A 25,173-nucleotide genomic window follows, 5' to 3' on the forward strand; every position below is an offset into this window, starting at 1 on the left:
CTGTCCCCTGGTTCCAGTCTGAACTGAGTGTCCCTAATCAAGACCTGTCCCCTGGTTCCAGTCTGAACTGAGTGTCCCTAATCAAGACCTGTCCCCTGGTTCCAGTCTGAACTGAGTGTCCCTAATCAAGACCTGTCCCCTGGTTCCAGTCTGAACTGAGTGTCCCTAATCAAGACCTGTCCCCTGGTTCCAGTCTGAACTGAGTGTCCCTAATCAAGACCTGTCCCCTGGTTCCAGTCTGAACTGAGTGTCCCTAATCAAGACCTGTCCCCTGGTTCCAGTCTGAACTGAGTGTCCCTAATCAAGACCTGTCCCCTGGTTCCAGTCTGAACTGAGTGTCCCTAATCAAGACCTGTCCCCTGGTTCCAGTCTGAACTGAGTGTCCCTAATCAAGACCTGTCCCCTGGTTCCAGTCTGAACTGAGTGTCCCTAATCAAGACCTGTCCCCTGGTTCCAGTCTGAACTGAGTGTCCCTAATCAAGAGCTGTCCCCTGGTTCCAGTCTGAACTGAGTGTCCCTAATCAAGACCTGTCCCCTGGTTCCAGTCTGAACTGAGTGTCCCTAATCAAGACCTGTCCCCTGGTTCCAGTCTGAACTGAGTGTCCCTAATCAAGACCTGTCCCCTGGTTCCAGTCTGAACTGAGTGTCCCTAATCAAGACCTGTCCCCTGGTTCCAGTCTGAACTGAGTGTCCCTAATCAAGACCTGTCCCCTGGTTCCAGTCTGAACTGAGTGTCCCTAATCAAGACCTGTCCCCTGGTTCCAGTCTGAACTGAGTGTCCCTAATCAAGACCTGTCCCCTGGTTCCAGTCTGAACTGAGTGTCCCTAATCAAGACCTGTCCCCTGGTTCCAGTCTGAACTGAGTGTCCCTAATCAAGACCTGTCCCCTGGTTCCAGTCTGAACTGAGTGTCCCTAATCAAGACCTGTCCCCTGGTTCCAGTCTGAACTGAGTGTCCCTAATCAAGACCTGTCCCCTGGTTCCAGTCTGAACTGAGTGTCCCTAATCAAGACCTGTCCCCTGGTTCCAGTCTGAACTGAGTGTCCCTAATCAAGACCTGTCCCCTGGTTCCAGTCTGAACTGAGTGTCCCTAATCAAGACCTGTCCCCTGGTTCCAGTCTGAACTGAGTGTCCCTAATCAAGACCTGTCCCCTGGTTCCAGTCTGAACTGAGTGTCCCTAATCAAGACCTGTCCCCTGGTTCCAGTCTGAACTGAGTGTCCCTAATCAAGACCTGTCCCCTGGTTCCAGTCTGAACTGAGTGTCCCTAATCAAGACCTGTCCCCTGGTTCCAGTCTGAACTGAGTGTCCCTAATCAAGACCTGTCCCCTGGTTCCAGTCTGAACTGAGTGTCCCTAATCAAGACCTGTCCCCTGGTTCCAGTCTGAACTGAGTGTCCCTAATCAAGACCTGTCCCCTGGTTCCAGTCTGAACTGAGTGTCCCTATTCACGGTCTGCCCTCTTTTGTGCAGTGGCAGGGTAGAGACTTAAAGTTAGGATTTGATAAAGATTTTGGGCTGGATTATGATTTAAGTTGCTTATAATTTTACTTGCCCACAAGCACCCAACTCCTGCATCTCAGAGAATTGTATACACTGTGTACCAGGGAAGCTTAACTAGAATGGAGTGAAGTGAAGTGAAGGGAAGTGAAGGGAAGGGAACCAAATCGAACCATGTCACCTGATTCACGACTGTTGTGAGGGTTTTTCTGCTGTTATTATTTGTGTAACTACCGATCTTTCAGCTGACAGGATCGGTGTGCCATCACCAAATTATTATCAGGTGACATCACACAAGAATTATCCTGAATAGAAATATAATAAACACTTCTCGCCTCACCGCTGGATCAAGCATCTGCATGTGTTCACAGTGCAGGGTAATGCAGTCATTCCAATTGCAAAACTCATGTGCATACCTGGATGTTCCTTTACAGAAGAGAAATAGCATTGTTCTGAAAACCTGTACTTGCATACAGACAATGAGTGAGGATTCACTTTGCATATCTCTAAGCAGCAGGTCAGGGCTGGTTTATTGCACCCACCACAACAATCTCACATGAGATGTTGGCAATTATAAACAACCCCATGTAGTTACACTGCCCTAACAAAACAGTATTCTGCTAATGCTCTTTAATAGTAAATCCATGAAGTAGTGTATGTATTATAATGTGAAGCTTCCTATTCCAATGTACAGCATAGTCTTACTATGATTTATTTATATTGTATCAGTAGCAAGTAACTTGCTGATACTCAAAAACAGTTTTCTTCATGTTCTGTTAAGAGCTGTTTCCAATAACGATTAACAATCACTGCTGATGTCAATACATGTTACGCAATCATGAGATAAAGTATTGCCCAATCTGCTTGCAGTACTGCATGGGGTGGGGTAGCAGACTCAAAAAGCAAATCCCAATCTTTGCCCTCACAATTACACATTAAATGTGAAGGGTCACAGTGCAGTGAGTGTGTTTGTCCTGGACAGTGGTAGTTTCCAATGCAAACATTTAAAAGTGTGCCCAGGGTGAAAGAACAGAATGCAATATAACATCCATGATGTGTTTTGCTCTCTTTAAGGCAAGCATGCAAATAGTTTAAAATGCAAAGCAATGTTCTAACAGGAGATCAGAGAGTCACATAGATCCGGAGGCATCTTCCTAGAGTTACTGCCTGAAGAGCTGGATACATTTGATTGTAAAAACAAAGTAGAAGAGACACCTGAGCAGATGAGGAAATACTCTGAGCTCATCTAACTGCATGGGAAGCTTGCCGAGCCATGCAAAGTGTGTAGCTACTGAACAGAAAATACAGGATGAGTCTGTAATGAATCTCTTACATCAGCATAAGACCCACACTTACCGCTGGACTACAGAGCTAGATCTTTGATAGAATGTTAAGTCATTCGTCTTTGAACCGGATGGTTTGTGGATTGCATCCAGCCCTTGCCTTTCCATTTCATTCAACAGGCTGAGATGCCAATTCATTTCAAGTAGGAAACCCGAGCTATACCTATGCTCTCATGATCGTTACTGTCGGAGGTGTGATGTGAACCCCATCCACACAGACAGGATCATGCAGTTTCATACATACATACTACAGTGCAGTTAGGGACCCCAAAGCTTAACAAACACTTCCTATTTTGCTCCTCAAACAGAAAGAAACTCACGCTAATGACGAGTTGGAGTAAACAACTTTGAGAATATAGCCCTATAGAGTGTGATGTGTAGAGTGTGGGGTGTAGAGTGTGATGTGTAGAGTGTGGGGTGTAGAGTGTGATGTGTAGAGTGTGGGGTGTAGAGTGTGAGGTGTAGAGTGTGGGGTGTAGAGTGTGAGGTGTAGAGTGTGGGGTGTAGAGTGTGAGGTGTAGAGTGTGGGGTGTAGAGTGTGGGGTGTAGAGTGTGGGGTGTAGAGTGTGGGGTGTAGAGTGTGGGGTGTAGAGTGTGGGGTGTAGAGTGTGGGGTGTAGAGTGTGGGGTGTAGAGTGTGGGGTGTAGAGTGTGGGGTGTAGAGTGTGAGGTATAGAGTGTGATGTGTAGAGTGTGGGTTGTAGAGTGTGATGTGTAGAGTGTGGGGTGTAGAGTGTGGGGTGTAGAGTGTGAGGTGTAGAGTGTGGGGTGTAGAGTGTGGGGTGTAGAGTGTGGGGTGTAGAGTGTGGGGTGTAGAGTGTGGGGTGTAGAGTGTGGGGTGTAGAGTGTGGGGTGTAGAGTGTGGGGTGTAGAGTGTGAGGTGTAGAGTGTGGGGTGTAGAGTGTGGGGTGTAGAGTGTGGGGTGTAGAGTGTGAGGTGTAGAGTGTGGGGTGTAGAGTGTGGGGTGTAGAGTGTGGGGTGTAGAGTGTGAGGTGTAGAGTGTGGGGTGTAGAGTGTGAGGTGTAGAGTGTGGGGTGTAGAGTGTGGGGTGTAGAGTGTGGGGTGTAGAGTGTGATGTGTAGAGTGTGGGGTGTAGAGTGTGGGGTGTAGAGTGTGGGGTGTAGAGTGTGGGGTGTAGAGTGTGAGGTGTAGAGAGTGTGGGGTGTAGAGTGTGGGGTGTAGAGTGTGGGGTATAGAGTGTGGGGTGTAGAGTGTGGGGTGTAGAGTGTGGGGTGTAGAGTGTGATGTGTAGAGTGTGGGGTGTAGAGTGTGGGGTGTAGAGTGTGGGGGTGTAGAGTGTGAGGTACAGAGTGTGGGGTGTAGAGTGTGATTTGTAGAGTGCAGGGGTGTAGAGTGTGATGTGTAGAGAGAGTGTGGGGTATAAAGTGTGAGGTGTAGAGTGTGGGGTATAGAGTGTGAGGTGTAGAGTGCTGGGGTGTAGAGTGTGAGGTGTAGAGTGTGGGGTGTAGAGTGTGGGTTGTAGAGTGTGGGGTGTAAAGTGTGGGGTGTAGAGTGTGGGGGTGTAGAGTGTGGAGTGTAGAGAGTTCTGGGATCAATAAGCTACTAACAACCAAACGAGCAAGATGGGCCGAATGGCCCTAACCCTAACCCTTAGCCCCCTTAGCAATGCTTATTTTATCTCTCTCCTGGCCTCTCTAGCTTCCTTTTTGACTTGTGTTTGCAGTTCTGTGTACTCTTTCTGTGTATTATGTTTTTGGTCTCTTTTAAACACTCTGTAAAGTGCCTTTTTCATCTGAATATTTTCTAAAATTGAACTATTAAACCATTTTGGCCATTTTGTTTTATATTTTGATTTGTCTACTTTTGGGATGTAATTGTTTTGTGTGTCTAGTACTTGATTTAAAAAACAAACAAAAAATAGCCATCCTTTTTCTGTGGATGTTTTCTCTATTTTACTCCAGTCTACTTCTGTCAGTCTCTGTTTCATACCTTCATAGTTTACCTTTCTAAAATTGTAAACCTTAGCTTTAGTCATTACTTTTTGGTTTTAAAATGAACTTCAAATGAGCCCATGTTGTGGTCTGAGTTTGCCAGTGGTTCTCTGACCTGTTTTAGTTATTGTGCCTGCATTATTTAGATCGACGCTGCAATCTCAGTGTGAGAGCTGCTCAATGAATGTGCCAGCTGTCTGCTTTTTAACCCACAATGACAAGTTTTAATAGCATATTTCTAATAGCTAGTCTTGACAGAGCCCACCTGCATTTGTCAGGTCCATCAAATGCAGCCAGTAACTGTTGAAACAGTGTGGACACGCCCCCTTTCTCCAGCTCACCATTGGTACTGCTCCCCCAGGGAAACGTCCCCTTTCACCAGCTCTCCATTGGTACTGCTCCCACAGGGACACGCCCCTTTCTCCAGCACTCAAACTGTACTGCTCCTGGGTAACGGGTCTAGTTATTGATCGATGCGTTGGCTGACTGATTGGTTAATTGACTGATTGATTTCTCTGCAGCAGTGTCAGTGATGGGTCAAATCTTTTAAACACAGGAATGGTGTTCCCAGGAGGATGAGATGAGGTTATTAAATAACAAGGCCTTTGTTTTGTGCTCAGCTCCAGGAAGACTAGTTAAACCAAATCTGAGCTGTTCACACCCACACTGTACACTGTAGGGGCAGCAGGGAGCTAACTAAAGCAGCTTTAGTAGATAGAAAATGGCTGTATTTCTTTCTTTTCTAACTATCTATACAGAAAGCTTGAACCCTGAACGGGATCGGCTTTGTGGTTGTATAATAATAGTTTTCAAGTGCGTGAGATCTGTCAGTCACATGGCAAAGTAGATCGCTGTGACCTACCATACATCCACATATAAAAACTATGTGACATACAGAGATGGTCAGACAAAGCCAGCAGAAGAACAAATAAAAATACACCTACATATGCATTTATATATACATACAATTATACATAAAGCAGGTATACTTGCAGGTATACATACATGTATTTATAGACTGTATCCCTAATAGATGGTAAGTATAAATGAAGGTCAAGTAAACCGCAAGGAAAAGTATTCTTTTCGATGTTTATTTTAAACTTCTCCCTTATCTGCACACACATGTAGGCTGTGATCTTGAAACAGCAGTTTTATGTGACTATGTGACAGCAGGCCTGTGTGATTGTGGGATACTGCATCTCTTGAGATATTGTAAGCAGTGCATATAGCACCCCCTGCTGTTCCTCTGTGAGCATGACTGCTGGGTAGACATAGAGTCAAGAGCACCTACATTCAATATAAATCTTAGGGGGAAATATTTTCTAATCTTTGCAATATGTATGTGTCATTTAGTGCTGGATTGAGGATTCATATTGGCATCTATCTATAAGACTAATGTTGACTTGTCAGTCCTAACCATGGAGGGACAAACCTTGAGCCCCATGCTTCATAAGGAAGCCACCAGCCCGACTCATTGGTACCCCTGCAGCACATTGCTATTCTGTGGCTGACCATCTTCCGGAGGACTCAGTGGAGCTGAAAAACACCCGGTACCAAAGCAGATCCGAAGCAGACCGGGCAGCGTTGCTACTTTTATCCCCTTCACTCCCCCACAGCATCTGCATAACAATGCTGTGACTGAAGAATGCACAGTGAAGTGCAAGGAGCAGGAAGACAGCATGCAGGGCTCATACAATACCCACACAATACGTAATAAAAAGGGTGTCCAAAAAGTCAGGGATCTTAGGCAGTATCATATATATTCTGATTAGGATGTTCTGTGTTAAATTAAGCAGATTATCTGCACCACACAACAGAATGATCTAAAGATCTCCCCTTAAAGGCAAAGCTGACAGAAACACAGACAATGCTAACAGCTATGCCTCTGATGCGTGGCTTGTGGGACACACCCTCTCTCTCTCTGGATAAGTGAATAAGAACTAAAACTTTCATTTAGTGCAATAAGAGAACTTTTCATGGGATTCCACCTTCCAGTGGAGGAGAAAGAAACCAGACAACGAGACTGTGAGAAGAGGAGGATCCCTCTGAACTGATGGCTGAAAACCTGACTTTATTGATCCTGAGAAGATTCAAGAGAAGGGAATGACAGTTTGGATGCACTTTGGAATGGCGCAATCACGTCAACGCTGCCTTGCATACTTAAGACTTTCAAAGAAAAAAAAAGAAAAAAATCTAAAACATTTTTATTTGTTTCTAACCAACCCCTAAATAAGAAAAAAGAATGCAGCAAAATTACAAAAAAAAAATATCTAGGTAATCGAAGTACAATCAATTCATAGGAAATGCATAATATTATTTGTCAGTTAAGTCTCTTTATAACCTTAGTACAAACAATGGGTCAGCAGTCCTCCAATGTGTAGCTGTTGTAAAGCATGGGTTTGATGTCACTGTGCTGGTAATGAATGTCTTGCAAAGGGTGGTATAATCATCCCTGCCCAAACCTGCTTCCAATATTTAGAGCACACTGAAATCAAGGAGACCAGGCTGGGATATCCCATCCACACACAGAACCAGGACTGGAACCTGGGCTAGTACAGAACACTTGCACTGTGATCCCACTGCCCAGGACAGCCTTCTCAAATCAACATGCTGTTAACCAGCAGCATGCAACAATATTACTCTATTGGAATTCCCTTCAATGCATTGCTGCTGTACTGTATGGAATTGAGCAGGTTCTCAATGGCATTGGCTAAACCAGCGCACAGGGATCCAGAGAAGAGATGTGATGAAGGGACAGGACCCAATTCTATCTCCTTCTCTACCTGCTATACTACACCCACCTGTATAGCTGAAGCCATTAAAACAATGAGCTGGCTGTGGGAATCATTGAGAATGTGGCCAGTGCAAACACAGTTCAGTCTCATTAACAGACCAAGGGGTTTCCACTGGGCTGCCCGGGAGAGTTCAGCAGTTATAAACACCTCTGCAGTGAATGGAGGCAGTGTGGGTATTTATACAGGGAACTAGAGCACAGCACTGTTATAAACACCTCTGCAGTGAATGGAGGCAGTGTTTGTATTTATACAGGGAACTAGAGCACAGCACTGTTATAAACACCTCTGCAGTGAACGGAGGCAGTGTTTGTATTTATACAGGGTAGCAGAGTGCAGCACTGGTATAAACACCTCTGCAGTGAATGGAGGCAGTGTGGGTATTTATACAGGGAACTAGAGCACAGCACTGGTATAAACTCCTCTGCAGTGAATGGAGGCAGTGTTTGTATTTATACAGGGTAGCAGTGCAGCACTGGTATAAACACCTCTGCAGTGAATGGAGGCAGTGTTTGTATTTATACAGGGTAGCAGTGCAGCACTGGTATAAACACCTCTGCAGTGAATGGAGGCAGTGTTTGTATTTATACAGGGTAGCAGTGCAGCACTGGTATAAACACCTCTGCAGTGAATGGAGGCAGTGTTTGTATTTATACAGGGTAGCAGTGCAGCACTGGTATAAACACCTCTGCAGTGAATGGAGGCAGTGTTTGTATTTATACAGGGTAGCAGTGCAGCACTGGTATAAACTCCTCTGCAGTGAATGGAGGCAGTGTTTGTATTTATACAGGGTAGCAGTGCAGCACTGGTATAAACACCTCTGCAGTGAATAGAGGCTTTGTGGGTATCTATACAGGGTAGCCCTTATAGAGTCTGGTAGGGGAGGGGAGAGGGTGAGGCTTTTACACAGAGCACTTGGGATCCCTGCTACTCTCAAAGACACATTCTGAGCTAGGAGGACTTTCGTCTTTATTGCATTAATAAGAAGCAATGATAAGGGTTGCCGACGGTACAGACACACGTTTGCAGGAGAATTCACGTCCTTGTGAGCAGCAGGGACTCTTACACGCTCTCGTAAACACTGGTCATAGGAAACAGGAGCCACACTCGTTCATACTGTTCTCCCTGTTATATCCAGCAGGTGGTGCTGTGGTGCGGGTAGTAACATGAAAAAGCTTGTCTGGGGGAGAGAAGAGGGTGAGGTCATGCCAAAGATGAACTGCACAGTCCAAACACAGGCCTGGCTGGAGACAAGAATATGAAAGACTATCAGCCCCCCCAGGAAGCCCCACAGCTCTGTCCAATACTGGACTCCTCTATCAGTCCCCTGGGAAGCCCCACAGCTCTGTCCAATACTGGACTCCTCTATCAGTCTCCCCAGTCAGTGTGGTTGTTACCTGACAGTAATGTCGCCTCCCTGGGTTACTGCTCTCAGACACAGTTTCTCTCATTGCTGTAACCCTGCTGGGGCCTGGGTTATTCTCACTGCAGTTTTTTTTTTTTTTTTTTTTTTTTTTAAACTGATCTGCTATATTTGTTTGGATCAACCTGTCCCAAGAATTAAAACCGATCGGCTACACAGCCCCTTGTTATAAAAAGGTACCAGTAAACCAGAAAAACAGAAACAAACAAACAAAATGAAAAATCAAAAGCCTCATAGACTTATTAGAATTTTTTGTTATGCTCAGGTCAACGTGCCATCACTTCTTTGAAGAAAAAAAACCCAAAAACACAGAAGCAGTCTTGGCTTTCCATTCTTGAACGCCTGCCTGTATTCCGCATGCCCTTTCCCTACTAAACCAGAACCCACCCCAATAAAACAAAACAGGAGATCAAAATTACAAAAATAATGACGATGCAGCAGGAGCTGCTGTGAACTCAAAGCCCCTCCAGATCAGCGGCAGGGCGTTTAAAGAGAGGCAGGCGGAGGGGTTTAAGATGGCAGTGGGGTGGGGGTGATGGGGGGCGGCTCGTCTCCGGGGCTGCAGGCTGGCTGTGGTGTGGGGGTCTCCTCGCTGGGCTCCAGGCTGTCGGAGGGGCTCAGGGTCCCTGACAGCCTCCCCCCACCCCCAGAGACCCGTCTCTGGAGCAGACTCAGGCAACCTCCTCCCGACCTTTAGTGAGGTGATGGTCTGGAGTTCGGTCTCAGCTCTCGGTGGGGGTGGGTGTGGGGTGGCAGCGGAGGGTGGTGGTGTTGCTCTGGTGGGGGTGGCAGCGGAGGACAGCGGTGTTGCTGTGGTATGGCTGGTCGCTGTGGTCGCTGCTCCGCGGAAGGCTGTGTTCCCGGTCGCCTCCCCTGAGATGACGTTCTTCTCGATGAGACGCCACTGCATGATGCTTGTGTCCTTCCCCCCCGTGGAGATCAGGTGGCTGTCACTGTGGACAAAGCTCACGTTCGTCACGTGGCTGCTGTGAGCGCTGTACTTGTAGCTCGGGGCCTGGGGGGCGGGGGGGTACAAAAATAAAATGAATGAATATTCAGTACAGTATAATGCTGCAAAACACAAAATTACACCCATGAGTACTTGATTCACCCCAGTGTACAGAGGTAACAAGCTCAGGTGTGTGTTATTAAACTCATAGTAAAATCAGGAATGGATTAAACTGCTACACAGTGGGAGTCTTGTTCCCATCCCTGTAAAATGATATGCTACCGAGAGGTGTGTGTGAGCCATTCCAGCACAGACACAGGTACCGCTGTGGCAGGTCTGATTTGAAACCACTTGAAAGCACCATCACAGACTGCAATTACCACACTGACTCACTGAAACAAGAAGCAACTGGTTCATTGGTACAGAAATCATAACCTTGTTTTTATTATAAGGACAAATTGATGTTAAAACTGATGTTAAGATAACGGCTACATTCTCAGAGCTATTTACTACAAAGCATTATTTTTGTCTGAATCTGTTCGTAGTTTACAATACTAATACAATAAGAAACAAGATGAAATGCCTGAGTTACTGTGTATATTTCTGATGTTGTTATTGTATTGGATGTGTTTTTACTGTGTGAAAATATTGTGCTGATGTCAGTGTGGAATAAAAGCAAAGCAGATCAGTGCCCGAGTATCTGGACTTTATCCAGCCTTCCTGCTTCCCTCCCTCCCTATGTCCCTACATCCCTCCCTCCCTGCCTCCCTCCCTGTGTTCCTGCATCCCTCGCTCCCTGCCTCCATCCCTGTGTCCCTGCATCTCTCCCTCCCTCACTCGTCTCCCTGCGTCCCTGCCTGCCTCCCTGTCTGCCTCTGTCTCTCACTCCTTGTCTCGCTCCTCTCCCTGCATCCCTGCCTGCCGCCCTCCCTCCTTGCCTTCCTCCCTATCTGCCTGTCTCCCTGTCCCTCCCTCATTTTCTCCCTCCCTCCGTCCCTGCCCGCCTCACTCCCTCCCTTCCTGCTTGCCTGCCTGCCTCCCTCCCTCCTTGCCTCCCGCCCTGTCTGCCTGCCTCCCTGTCCCTTCTTCATTGTCAACCCTCCGTCTCCCTGCGTCCCTGCCTGCCTGCCTCCCTCCTTCCTTGCCTCCCTCCCTGCCTCCTTCCGTCCCTGTCTCCATCCTCCCTGTCTCCCTCCTTGCCTCCCTCCCTCCCTCGTTGCCTACCTCTCTCGGTCCCTCCCTCCATCCCTGTCTCCCTCCCTCCTTTCCTTCAAGAAGCTGCTTGATGAGATTTTGGGATCAATAAGCTACTAACAACCAAACGAGCAAGATGGGCCGAATGGCCTCATCTCGTTTGTAAACTTTCTTATGTTCTTATGTTCCCTGCCTGCCTGCCTCCCTTCGTCCCTCCCTGTCTCCCTCCCTGTCTGCCTGCCTGCCCTCAGCACTCACCTTGGGTCTGGAGCAGGGGTATTGGAACAGATGGACTTTGCAGAAATCGTCAGCCAGAGCGATGACCTTCCTGTTGTGAGACCTGACCAGGGCATTGATGTCCGTGCCGTCCGAGCCCTCGGGCCACACTCCTATCAGAGACACGAGCAGAGAGAGGCTCAGCTCTACAGGCTGGTAATATTAAAATCCACCAAATAATACAGCAACAAATCTGGACTTGCATAGCGCCTTTTCACAGCCGAAAAGAAAGACAATACAAAGTACGTATTCAAACATGACAGAAAGGACACCCACTGAGGCTCTCTTAGACATTTCTGATTTAAGAATAGTGGTAGTTTGGATTATTGGAGATTAAGCAAAACAAAAAAGAGAAACAGCGAAATGGGTTGATAAGGAGAAGATCTTGAATCGAGCAAAAAAAAGCAAAACGGACACATTTAACAAACAGCACAAAGGCAGATGGAGTGGAATAAAATGCAATGGTATAAATCCAGTGAGAGACAACGCATTGCATGTAGGAACAGGTATTGTCTAAACCTGCTAGTTTTAACACTGTTCTTGTTGCTCCATATCTCCATATAGACAAACTGAAAACAGTGGCGAAGGTTTGAAGAAAACATTCTGTGAACTTTTCCTGGTCACACTGTTGACAGAATAGCAACAGAAACTCAAACCACTCTCCAGGGCAGTGCTCTCTCAGTAATTCCAAACAGGTCCTGCAAACCACAAGCAGCACACAGACACTGAGACTAGCAATTCCAAACAGGTTCTGCAAACTACAAGCAGCACACAGAGGGCTCTGCACACACAGACACTGAGACAAGCAATTCCAAACAGGTCCTGCAAACCACAAGCAGCTCACAGAGGGCTCTGCACACACAGACACTGAGACTAGCAATTCCAAACAGGTCCTGCAAACCACAAGCAGCACACAGAGGGCTCTGCACACACAGACACTGAGACTAGCAATTCCAAACAGGTCCTGCAAACTACAAGTAGCACAAAGAGGGCTCTGCACACACATACACTGAGACTAGCAATTCCAAACAGGTCCTGCAAACCACAAGCAGCACACAGAGGGCTCTGCACACACAGACACTGAGACTAGCAATTCCAAACAGGTCCTGCAAACCACAAGCAGCACACAGAGGGCTCTGCACACACAGACACTGAGACTAGCAATTCCAAACAGGTCCTGCAAACCACAAGCAGCTCACAGAGGGCTCTGCACACACAGACACTGAGACAAGCAATTCCAAACAGGTCCTGCAAACTACAAGCAGCACACAGAGGGCTCTGCACACACAGACACTGAGACTAGCAATTCCAAACAGGTCCTGCAAACTACAAGCAGCACACAGAGGGCTCTGCACACACAGACACTGAGACGCTAGCAATTCCAAACAGGTCCTGCAAACTACAAGCAGCACAAAGAGGGCTCTGCACACACAGACACTGAGACTAGCAATTCCAAACAGGTCCTGCAAACTACAAGCAGCACAAAGAGGGCTCTGCACACACAGACACTGAGACTAGCAATTCCAAACAGGTCCTGCAAACTACAAGCAGCACAAAGAGGGCTCTGCACACACAGACACTGAGACTAGCAATTCCAAACAGGTCCTGCAAACTACAAGCAGCATAAAGAGGGCTCTGCACACACAGACACTGAGACTAACAATTCCAAACAGGTCCTGCAAACTACAAGCAGCACACAGAGGGCTCTGCACACACAGACACTGAGACTCTGCATCACAACAACACCGTGTTTACATTCCTTTGTAATTAAAATTGAGGAACACTGTCGGAACAGAAAAGGTCTTTAAAATAACAAAGGCTTTGATGTACATTAAAAAATATACGCTTTACATACATGCGGTCATCTGTAATTAACTTGGAACCTCAGAACTTTCAGGAAGCATTACTTCAGGGTACGACCACACAGGATCTTTCCAGGTCTTGTAATGTGCTCAGTCTTCCAGCAGGAGGTGTTACTTGCCTGCTTTAGACATCACACATCAGCAGGTCAAGCAAGCATCTCCACTACTGTGCAACTGAGCCGGGCTTGAATGCATTTGTGGTTCCAGAGCCTCTAACCTCACCTCTCACTGACAGGCGACAAAATCTATAATGCCGGGCATCACACAATACTGACTGTTACACTCAGCATACTCTGTGAAAGAGCCATACTGCATCCAAATACCAGACCCAGCTCACTTCAGCCCTGAAATCACTTATACAAGTTTACCACAGTCTTTCTGCAGGTTACTCCTATGCCTTTCCCATGGTTCTACTATGCATTTACCATAGTGCTTCCTGGCTTGCCATGTTTATTAATATGCTTTACCATACCTCTGTGTGTTCTTTACAATGCTTCCCTATGCTTTACCATACCCCTCTGTGTGTTCTTTACAATGCTTCCCTATGCTTTACCATACCCCTCTGTGTGTTCTTTACAATGCTTCCCTATGCTTTACCATACCTCTCTGTGTGTTCTTTACAATGCTTCCCCAATGCTTTACCATACCTCTCTGTGTGTTCTTTACAATGCTTCCCTATGCTTTACCATACCTCTCTGTGTGTTCTTTACAATGCTTCCCCATGCTTTACCATACCTCTCTGTGTGTTCTTTACAATGCTTCCCCATGCTTTACCATACCTCTCTGTGTGTTCTTTACAATGCTTCCCCATGCTTTACCATACCTCTCTGTGTGTTCTTTACAATGCTTCCCCAATGCTTTACCATACCTCTCTGTGTGTTCTTTACAATGCTTCCCTATGCTTTACCATACCTCTCTGTGTGTTCTTTACAATGCTTCCCTATGCTTTACCATACCTCTCTGTGCTTTACAATGCTTCCCTATGCTTTACCATACCTCTCTGTGTGTTCTTTACAATGCTTCCCTATGCTTTACCATACCCCTCTGTGTGTTCTTTACAATGCTTCCCTATGCTTTACCATACCTCTCTGTGTGTTCTTTACAATGCTTCCCTATGCTTTACCATACCTCTCTGTGCTTTACAATGCTTCCCTATGCTTTACCATACCTCTCTGTGTTCTTTACAATGCTTCCCTATGCTTTACCATACCCCTCTGTGTGTTCTTTACAATGCTTCCCTATGCTTTACCAGGCTGTCACTGTGCTTTTAGTACGGGACATTTTTCTAAGGGGTGATCCGGATCACTTTGCTCATAAACGCAGTACCAGACAGGTCCAAAGTAGGAGAATTAAAGTCATTGCAATCTGCTGCTCTGTGCTCTCATTCAAAACCTGTGATTAAAGTACAGTTAACATAAAAATGTTTTTTCTTTAAAACACATTTTCATTGTATTGGAATCATCAAGGGTACATAACTCTACAGGGTACAGAAATCCAATATATGAAGGCAAGCACCTGAACTCACTGGTAGGACAAAACATTGTTGAGTTCTCTGCGCTTGAGAAAATTGTATTTTCAAAACACACCGATCGACAAAGTAACAAGGAAGCGTGCAGTAAACAATGTACAGGTACATCTGTGGAGCTACCATTAGTGAACCAAAGTTTGAGCACCCTTCAAATTACCTTTTACAACTTCCAATGGTGTTCCTTGTTTGTTTCAACAAACTAACTGTGCTCAGTTGGGTCTCCTCACACTGGGGAAGCTGCTCTGTAACTGTGCTCAGTGGAGTCTCCTCACACTGGGGAAGCTGCTCTGTAACTGTGCTCAGTGGAGTCTCCTCACACTGGGGAAGCTGCTCTGTAACTGTGCTCAGTGGAGTCTCCTCACACTGGGGAAGCTGCTCTGTAACTGTGCTCAGTGGGGTCTCCTCACACTGGGGAAGCTGCTCTGTAACTGTGCTCAGTGGGGTCTCCTCACACTGGGGAAGCTGCTCTGTAACTGTGCTCAGTGGGGTCTCCTCACACTGGGGAAGCTGCTCTGTAACTGTGCTCAGTGGGGTCTCCTCACACTGGGGAAGCTGCTCTGTAACTGTGCTCAGTGGGGTCTCCTCACACTGGGGAAGCTGCTCTGTAACTGTGCTCAGTGGGGTCTCCTCACACTGGGGAAGCTGCTCTGTAACTGTGCTCAGTGGGGTCTCCTCACACTGGGGAAGCTGCTCTGTAACTGTGCTCAGTGGGGTCTCCTCACACTGGGGAAGCTGCTCTGTAACTGTGCTCAGTGGGGTCTCCTCACACTGGGGAAGCTGCTCTGTAACTGTGCTCAGTGGAGTCTCCTCACACTGGGGAAGCTGCTCTGTGACTGTGCTCAGTGGGGTCTCCTCACACTGGGGAAGCTGCTCTGTAACTGTGCTCAGTGGAGTCTCCTCACACTGGGGAAGCTGCTCTGTAACTGTGCTCAGTGGGGTCTCCTCACACTGGGGAAGCTGCTCTGTAACTGTGCTCAGTGGAGTCTCCTCACACTGGGGAAGCTGCTCTGTAACTGTGCTCAGTGGGGTCTCCTCACACTGGGGAAGCTGCTCTGTAACTGTGCTCAGTGGGGTCTCCTCACACTGGGGAAGCTGCTCTGTAACTGTGCTCAGTGGGGTCTCCTCACACTGGGGAAGCTGCTCTGTAACTGTGCTCAGTGGGGTCTCCTCACACTGGGGAAGCTGCTCTGTGACTGTGCTCAGTGGGGTCTCCTCACACTGGGGAAGCTGCTCTGTAACTGTGCTCAGTGGGGTCTCCTCACACTGGGGAAGCTGCTCTGTAACTGTGCTCAGTGGGGTCTCCTCACACTGGGGAAGCTGCTCTGTAACTGTGCTCAGTGGGGTCTCCTCACACTGGGGAAGCTGCTCTGTAACTGTGCTCAGTGGAGTCTCCTCACACTGGGGAAGCTGCTCTGTAACTGTGCTCAGTGGGGTCTCCTCACACTGGGGAAGCTGCTCTGTAACTGTGCTCAGTGGGGTCTCCTCACACTGGGGAAGCTGCTCTGTAACTGTGCTCAGTGGGGTCTCCTCACACTGGGGAAGCTGCTCTGTAACTGTGCTCAGTGGGGTCTCCTCACACTGGGGAAGCTGCTCTGTAACTGTGCTCAGTGGGGTCTCCTCACACTGGGGAAGCTGCTCTGTAACTGTGCTCAGTGGGGTCTCCTCACACTGGGGAAGCTGCTCTGTAACTGTGCTCAGTGGGGTCTCCTCACACTGGGGAAGCTGCTCTGTAACTGTGCTCAGTGGGGTCTCCTCACACTGGGGAAGCTGCTCTGTAACTGTGCTCAGTGGGGTCTCCTCACACTGGGGAAGCTGCTCTGTAACTGTGCTCAGTGGGGTCTCCTCACACTGGGGAAGCTGCTCTGTAACTGTGCTCAGTGGGGTCTCCTCACACTGGGGAAGCTGCTCTGTAACTGTGCTCAGTGGGGTCTCCTCACACTGGGGAAGCTGCTCTGTAACTGTGCTCAGTGGGGTCTCCTCACACTGGGGAAGCTGCTCTGTAACTGTGCTCAGTGGGGTCTCCTCACACTGGGGAAGCTGCTCTGTAACTGTGCTCAGTGGGGTCTCCTCACACTGGGGAAGCTGCTCTGTAACTGTGCTCAGTGGGGTCTCCTCACACTGGGGAAGCTGCTCTGTAACTGTGCTCAGTGGGGTCTCCTCACACTGGGGAAGCTGCTCTGTAACTGTGCTCAGTGGGGTCTCCTCACACTGGGGAAGCTGCTCTGTAACTGTGCTCAGTGGAGTCTCCTCACACTGGGGAAGCTGCTCTGTAACTGTGCTCAGTGGGGTCTCCTCACACTGGGGAAGCTGCTCTGTAACTGTGCTCAGTGGAGTCTCCTCACACTGGGGAAGCTGCTCTGTAACTGTGCTCAGTGGGGTCTCCTCACACTGGGGAAGCTGCTCTGTAACTGTGCTCAGTGGGGTCTCCTCACACTGGGGAAGCTGCTCTGTAACTGTGCTCAGTGGAGTCTCCTCACACTGGGGAAGCTGCTCTGTAACTGTGCTCAGTGGGGTCTCCTCACACTGGGGAAGCTGCTCTGTAACTGTGCTCAGTGGGGTCTCCTCACACTGGGGAAGCTGCTCTGTAACTGTGCTCAGTGGGGTCTCCTCACACTGGGGAAGCTGCTCTGTAACTGTGCTCAGTGGGGTCTCCTCACACTGGGGAAGCTGCTCTGTAACTGTGCTCAGTGGGGTCTCCTCACACTGGGGAAGCTGCTCTGTAACTGTGCTCAGTGGGGTCTCCTCACACTGGGGAAGCTGCTCTGTAACTGTGCTCAGTGGGGTCTCCTCACACTGGGGAAGCTGCTCTGTAACTGTGCTCAGTGGGGTCTCCTCACACTGGGGAAGCTGCTCTGTAACTGTGCTCAGTGGAGTCTCCTCACACTGGGGAAGCTGCTCTGTAACTGTGCTCAGTGGGGTCTCCTCACACTGGGGAAGCTGCTCTGTAACTGTGCTCAGTGGGGTCTCCTCACACTGGGGAAGCTGCTCTGTAACTGTGCTCAGTGGGGTCTCCTCACACTGGGGAAGCTGCTCTGTAACTGTGCTCAGTGGAGTCTCCTCACACTGGGGAAGCTGCTCTGTAACTGTGCTCAGTGGGGTCTCCTCACACTGGGGAAGCTGCTCTGTAACTGTGCTCAGTGGGGTCTCCTCACACTGGGGAAGCTGCTCTGTAACTGTGCTCAGTGGGGTCTCCTCACACTGGGGAAGCTGCTCTGTAACTGTGCTCAGTGGGGTCTCCTCACACTGGGGAAGCTGCTCTGTAACTGTGCTCAGTGGGGTCTCCTCACACTGGGGAAGCTGCTCTGTAACTGTGCTCAGTGGGGTCTCCTCACACTGGGGAAGCTGCTCTGTAACTGTGCTCAGTGGGGTCTCCTCACACTGGGGAAGCTGCTCTGTAACTGTGCTCAGTGGGGTCTCCTCACACTGGGGAAGCTGCTCTGTAACTGTGCTCAGTGGAGTCTCCTCACACTGGGGAAGCTGCTCTGTAACTGTGCTCAGTGGGGTCTCCTCACACTGGGGAAGCTGCTCTGTAACTGTGCTCAGTGGGGTCTCCTCACACTGGGGAAGCTGCTCTGTAACTGTGCTCAGTGGAGTCTCCTCACACTGGGGAAGCTGCTCTGTAACTGTGCTCAGTGGGGTCTCCTCACACTGGGGAAGCTGCTCTGTAACTGTGCTCAGTGGATTCTCGTCACACTGGGGAAGCTGGTTTGTAACTGTGCTCAGTGGGGTCTCCTCACACTGGGAAGCTGCTCTTTGCTTTTCTTGAGCCACACACAGTGCTTTCATAGCTCGGTAAGTTCCAGGTATGCTGCTTTAAAGAATTTCGGATACAGCTCTGCAATATTTATAAACTGGGGAGAGAAGGCTGCGTGTCGCAGGCTGCTGTCTGGATTGAGCGTTTTTTCCTGCACTATTATTGTGACCAGATGAGAGTCAGCTGTTATTCTTACTGGAATCATCGTCAGGAAAGTGTCTGAGTAAGAGACAGAGAGAGAGAGAGAGAGAGAAGAGACAGAGAGAGGGAGTGGGAGAGGGAGAGACAGAGACAGCGAGTGGAGGGAGAGAGACAGAGAGAGGGAGGGAGAGGGAGAGAGAAAGAGACAGCAAATTTGAGGGAGAGAGAGACAGCGAGTGGAGGGAGACAGAGAGAGGGAAGGAGAGAGGGAGAGAGAGAGAGACAGAAAGAATGGGGGAGGGGGAGGGAGAGGGAGAGAGAAAGAGAGACAGCGAGTGGAGGGAGAAAGACAGAGACAGGGGGAGAGAGGTACAGGGGGGGAGGGCACTCAGAAGACTAGTTTTGCTAGAAGTCCTGGTCTGCTAAAGTAATATTTCCTCACCGAACACGTGGAAGCCCAGCACACAAGTGTAGGTAGCCCAGTTGATGTCCTTGCACTCAGAACGATTCCTGATCAGTTTGCAGCCATTTGGAATGTCCCCTGGGAAACAAGAGCAGAAGAAACATTGGTAACACCGCAATGAATTGTGACCAAATACCACAGGAATAAGGAGGCTGTGTGGTCGAGTGGTTAAATAAAAGGGCTGGTAACCAGAAGGTCCCTGGTTCGAATCCCAGCTCAGCCACTGACTCACTGTCTTTCGGGTGAGACGTTGTTGTAAGTGACTCTGCAGCTGAGGCATAGTTCACACACCCTAGACTCTGTAAGCTGCCTTGGATAAATACTAATAACACCTGAATATCTTCCGCAGCAGTGCATTTTGAAGTCAGCCTTGTTAATTCATGTGGGTTTAATTACCTGTATTGTTCCATGTTCCTTTGTTAGAAATGATGTTGCTCCCATGTATAAGAAATGCAGTCCTGCAGGAATGAACATGGTAAGAGGGTATGACTGCATGCCTTATACATGTGAGCAACATCATCTGTAACGAAGGAACATGGAAAGAACACAGGTAATTAAACCCACATGAATTTGAGGGCATTATTTTTCTTTTTTTCTTTTTTTTTCATTGATGATGATTTGAAAACAATTGAAGCTGCTGCTTTCCTCCAGAGCAATACAGATCACCTGTCGACTGCATCACAAGACCCAGAATGATTGTGCTATAAAATACAAGACCCACGCTGGCCGAGAAAAGAAGAATGATTGTGCTATAAAATACAAGACCCACGCTGGCTGGGAAAAGAAGAATGACTGTGCTATAAAATACAAGACCCACGCTGGCTGGGAAAAGAAGAATGACTGTGCTATAAAATACAAGACCCACGCTGGCTGGGAAAAGAAGAATGATTGTGCTATAAAATACAAGACCCACGCTGGCCGGGAAAAGAAGAATGACTGTGCTATAAAATACAAGACCCACGCTGGCCGAGAAAAGAAGAATGATTGTGCTATAAAATACAAGACCCACGCTGGCTGGGAAAAGAAGAATGACTGTGCTATAAAATACAAGACCCACGCTGGCTGGGAAAAGAAGAATGACTGTGCTATAAAATACAAGACCCACGCTGGCTGGGAAAAGAAGAATGACTGTGCTATAAAATACAAGACCCACGCTGGCTGGGAAAAGAAGAATGACTGTGCTATAAAATACAAGACCCACGCTGGCTGGGAAAAGAAGAATGACTGTGCTATAAAATACAAGACCCACGCTGGCTGGGAAAAGAAGAATGACTGTGCTATAAAATACAAGACCCACGCTGGCTGGGAAAAGAAGAATGACTGTGCTATAAAATACAAGACCCACGCTGGCTGGGAAAAGAAGAATGACTGTGCTATAAAATACAAGACCCACGCTGGCTGGGAAAAGAAGAATAACTGTGCTATAAAATACAAGACCCACGCTGGCTGGGAAAAGAAGAATGACTGTGCTATAAAATACAAGACCCACGCTGGCTGGGAAAAGAAGAATGACTGTGCTATAAAATACAAGACCCACGCTGGCTGGGAAAAGAAGAATGACTGTGCTATAAAATACAAGACCCACGCTGGCTGGGAAAAGAAGAATGACTGTGCTATAAAATACAAGACCCACGCTGGCTGGGAAAAGAAGAATGACTGTGCTATAAAATACAAGACCCACGCTGGCTGGGAAAAGAAGAATGATTGTGCTATAAAATACAAGACCCACGCTGGCTGGGAAAAGAAGAATGACTGTGCTATAAAATACAAGACCCACGCTGGCTGGGAAAAGAAGAATGACTGTGCTATAAAATACAAGACCCACGCTTATTGTGCTAATTTGTCAGCAATTTGCCCATACAGAATAATACAGGCTGTAGTGGCTACATTAATATTGCAGACTAGACACCTTCCTTGTGTAAGAAAACCATTAAAAGTGCTTCAGCACACTGCTGCTGAACGACTCTACTACCAACCTCACACACACACGCACACGCACACACCCACATGCAGGCATGCACATACACACACTGACACGCACACACACAAGCACAGGCACACACACAAACTGACACACACACACACAGAGCTACCAGGACTAGAATAACACAGCAACAGTACATCAGAGGAATGTGTATTTTTCCACAGATCGTGCCAGAGAGGGGTAATGTTTTGGGGGGATCTCAATAATGTATTCATTCAAAAGGATTTCGAGTGTACTGCCCATACCCACTGAGCTGGTATGAAATGCATTGATTTTATATCTGCTATGCACCGGCCGCAATCACCAAGCGCATCTTAGCAGTGCAAAGAGAGACAGGAACAGGTGTGGCTGCTTACTGGGAAAACAGCAGGCATGGAAAACTGTTCTGACAGCACCTGAGACACTAACACTAAATCCCAAGTTAATCAGTCCAACCAATTTAACCTCTAACACTTTTACCAGGCATGTCAGTATATTCAGGAACGACAATACAATGTAATTCTGCATCGACTTGCAGCACGTTTGCACAGATAAACGACAGCATGCAGTGTTGGTGTATGCGTTCGAGTAGCACAGGATGTATCTACTGCTGGCAATCAGAGATACTGAATGTGCTTAGAGGGAGCCCAGCCTGGGCTCACCATCTAAACATCAGCCTGTTTACTTGTCTATAGCACACACGCAGACAAGTACAGTGCAATACAGTACAGTGAAGAGGGGCTTTTCAAACCCTGGTCCAAGGGGCCGCTGCTGCATAATTAAATAACCTCATGTCATGAATGAAATAAGTACCCTGTAGATATTCTCTCAGGTGAATTAGTGTGGAATACTGTAATGGAAAGGGGTCTGGGTCCGGGTGCACTGGGATACTCACAGTAAAGGATTTCATAGTCTCTGGAGTTGGATACTGTAATGGAAAGGGGGCTGGGTCCAGGTGCACTGGGATACTCACAGTAAAGGATTTCATAGTCTCTGGAGTTGGATACTGTAATGGAAAGGGGGCTGGGTCCAGGTGCACTGGGATACTCACAGTAAAGGATTTCATAGTCTCTGGAGTTGGATACTGTAATGGAAAGGGGGCTGGGTCCGGGTGCACTGGGATACTCACAGTAAAGGATTTCATAGTCTCTGGAGTTGGATACTGTAATGGAAAGGGGGCTGGGTCCGGGTGCACTGGGATACTCACAGTAAAGATTTCATAGTCTCTGGAGTTGGATACTGTAATGGAAAGGGGGCTGGGTCCGGGTGCACTGGGATACTCACAGTAAAGGATTTCATAGTCTCTGGAGTTGGATACTGTAATGGAAAGGGGGCTGGGTCCGGGTGCACTGGGATACTCACAGTAAAGGATTTCATAGTCTCTGGAGTTGGATACTGTAATGGAAAGGGGGCTGGGTCCGGGTGCACTGGGATACTCACAGTAAAGGATTTCATAGTCTCTGGAGTTGGATACTGTAATGGAAAGGGGGCTGGGTCCGGGTGCACTGGGATACTCACAGTAAAGGATTTCATAGTCTCTGGAGTTGGATACTGTAATGGAAAGGGGGCTGGGTCCGGGTGCACTGGGATACTCACAGTAAAGGATTTCATAGTCTCCGGAGTTGGACATGATGAACTTGTTATCAGGAGACCAGTCCAGGTGTGTGATGTAGCTGGAATGTCCCTGGAGAAATGAAACAAGGAAAGAGTGTGACCATCTGTCATACCTACACTGTCTGTTACATTCCAAGTGCTACATCCATATAGGGAAGTGAACAAACTCTGTCCCAATGCAAGCCTGGGCAAGCATTTGCCAAAGCCAATAATTAAGCAAATGCATAGGTGTGACCAACTGAACGCTGAGCAGTCGCTTTCAATAATGTGTTTATACAGTACAGTATCCCGAGGATAACCACTAGCCACCAGGTGGGCTGGAGCCCTGGTTAAACAGGATGATTGCAATATTGCACGTCTTGAGCCCTGCAGCAGAGGTAAAACTTGGCATACGCTGCTCCCGATCCTTAAATGCCAGTGACTTCCAACACTGCCCTCGGGCTCCGCTCCAGGTCTTTGCTCTGATTAACCCTATGCAGGTTCTCAAGTCACTTCCAACTTGAATGAGAATAAAGACTTGGACTGGAATTCATCTTGAAGGATCAGGGATGGCAAGCACTGCTATAAAAGAGAACAGTCAAAACCGTTCATCTGAAATTCAATCTGAAGCAACGATGAGCTGCAATGAAAACGTGCATCCTGAAAAAGCATCAACCGCTCGAGTACATGAATGTCATTCCTGAAGACAGCATGGTTCCCTGATACCGCCTGGAGCGTGGGTTATCACCATTTTCCTGCCTTGCAAAGGAGATGAGATACAGTACAGTCCCACAAAATCAGCAAAAGAGATGAGCCCCTGAAATAAGAGTAAAGTGAATCCGCAACAGATGAGCCCCTGAAATAAGAGTAAAGTGAATCCACATGAAACAAAAACCCTTGTCACCTCTTTCCAAGCACGTATTACCTCTTTGCCAGACATATTGCAGCTGCTGAACATTCCTCTAAGCAAACAAAAGAGTTTGGAAAAAGAGGTTCCTATCCATTTTCCCTCTGGACCTCCTGCTGCAATGTACACTATAGCTCTGAGACTACAATACCGTCTGGACCTCCTGCTGCAATGCACACTGCAGATCGAAGACTAACACCCTCTGGACCTCCTGCTGCAATGCACACTGCTGATCAAAGACTGTAAAACCCTCTGGACCTCCTGCTGCAATGCACACTGCAGATCGAAGACTACCACCCTCTGGACCTCCTGCTGTAATGCATACTGCTGATCAAAAACTGTAAAATCCTCTGGACCTCCTGCTGCAATGCACACTGTAGCTCAGAGACTGCAACACCCTCTGGACCTCCTGCTGCAATGCACACTGTAGCTCAGAGACTGCAACACCCTCTGGACCTCCTGCTGCAATGCACACTGTAGCTCAGAGACTGCAACACCCTCTGGACCTCCTGCTGCAATGCACACTGTAGCTCAGAGACTGCAACACCCTCTGGACCTCTTGCTGCACCTCTACTCTGTTACAATCAGCACTGCTGCTCTGGGGCGCACCGACTTCACTTACAGTGCACTTTCCCGACCTGCTGTACTTCCTGCCATTTTCAGACACAGTGTAGAGGTAAATGAAGCTGTCATGGGAACCCACTGCCAGGAGGGAGCCATCTGCAAGAGGAACAGATAGAAAGAGGAAGGGGGTCAAACCCAGGCTGGAACAAACTTGGGATTTTATTGAAGTGTATTTCATTATTAATACACTGTGGATGACCATAAACAGTAATAACCCTTTGGCCCAACTGTCTGAGGCCTTTCGATTTCTATCACCTTTCCCTCCACTACTTTTTATCAGAGGGATGGAAAGAAGACCCCCACAGTGTAAGGTACTGCACGCAGGAAATAAAAATGTACATTATAAATATCATATGGGAGATATTGAAATTGGAGAAGGAATCTATGAAAAAGACCTAGGAGTTTTTGTTGACTCAGAAATGTCTTCATCTAGGCAATGTGGGGAAGCTATAAAAAAGGCTAACAAGATGCTCGGATACATTGTGAAAAGTGTTGAATTTAAATCAAGGGAAGTAATGTTAAAACTGTACAATGCACTTGTAAGACCTCATCTTGAATATTGTGTGCAGTTCTGGTCACCTCGCTATAAAAAAGATATTGCTGCTCTAGAAAGAGTGCAAAGAAGAGCGACCAGAATTATTCCGGGCTTAAAAGGCATGTCATATGCAGACAGGCTAAAAGAATTGAATCTGTTCAGTCTTGAACAAAGAAGACTACGTGGCGACCTAATTCAAGCATTCAAAATTCTAAAAGGTATTGACAGTGTCGACCCAAGGGACTTTTTCAGCCTGAAAAAAGAAACAAGGACCAGGGGTCACAAATGGAGTTTAGAAAAAGGGGCATTCAGAACAGAAAATAGGAGGCACTTTTTTACACAGAGAATTGTGAGGGTCTGGAATCAACTCCCCAGTAA

The 25,173-nt window shown here is 47.7% G+C and overlaps 1 protein-coding gene and 1 long non-coding RNA gene across 2 annotated transcripts in view; both read right to left on the bottom strand.

The window, feature by feature from the left end:
- Positions 1-6,817: 6,817 nt before the first annotated feature.
- LOC121316363 lies at positions 6,818-9,626 on the bottom strand. Its single transcript, XR_005950381.1, has 2 exons — positions 8,072-9,626; positions 6,818-8,005 (listed from the first exon to the last, which is right to left on the bottom strand). It is a non-coding gene; the product is annotated as an uncharacterized LOC121316363 (long non-coding RNA).
- The window catches only part of LOC121316460 (echinoderm microtubule-associated protein-like 4), a 140,440-nt gene continuing 124,890 nt past the window's right edge, over positions 9,624-25,173 (bottom strand). Inside the window, exons 20-25 of the mRNA XM_041251525.1 lie at positions 24,259-24,356; positions 22,733-22,820; positions 19,153-19,251; positions 11,408-11,538; positions 9,698-10,021; positions 9,624-9,632 (exon numbers count right to left, since the gene is read on the bottom strand). Coding sequence (XP_041107459.1) covers positions 9,624-9,632; positions 9,698-10,021; positions 11,408-11,538; positions 19,153-19,251; positions 22,733-22,820; positions 24,259-24,356 — 749 coding nt within the window. The remainder of the gene's footprint in view (positions 9,633-9,697; positions 10,022-11,407; positions 11,539-19,152; positions 19,252-22,732; positions 22,821-24,258; positions 24,357-25,173) is intronic.

Source organism: Polyodon spathula, chromosome 5, assembly GCF_017654505.1.
Source record: "Polyodon spathula isolate WHYD16114869_AA chromosome 5, ASM1765450v1, whole genome shotgun sequence".
Classification (NCBI taxonomy): domain Eukaryota; kingdom Metazoa; phylum Chordata; class Actinopteri; order Acipenseriformes; family Polyodontidae; genus Polyodon; species Polyodon spathula.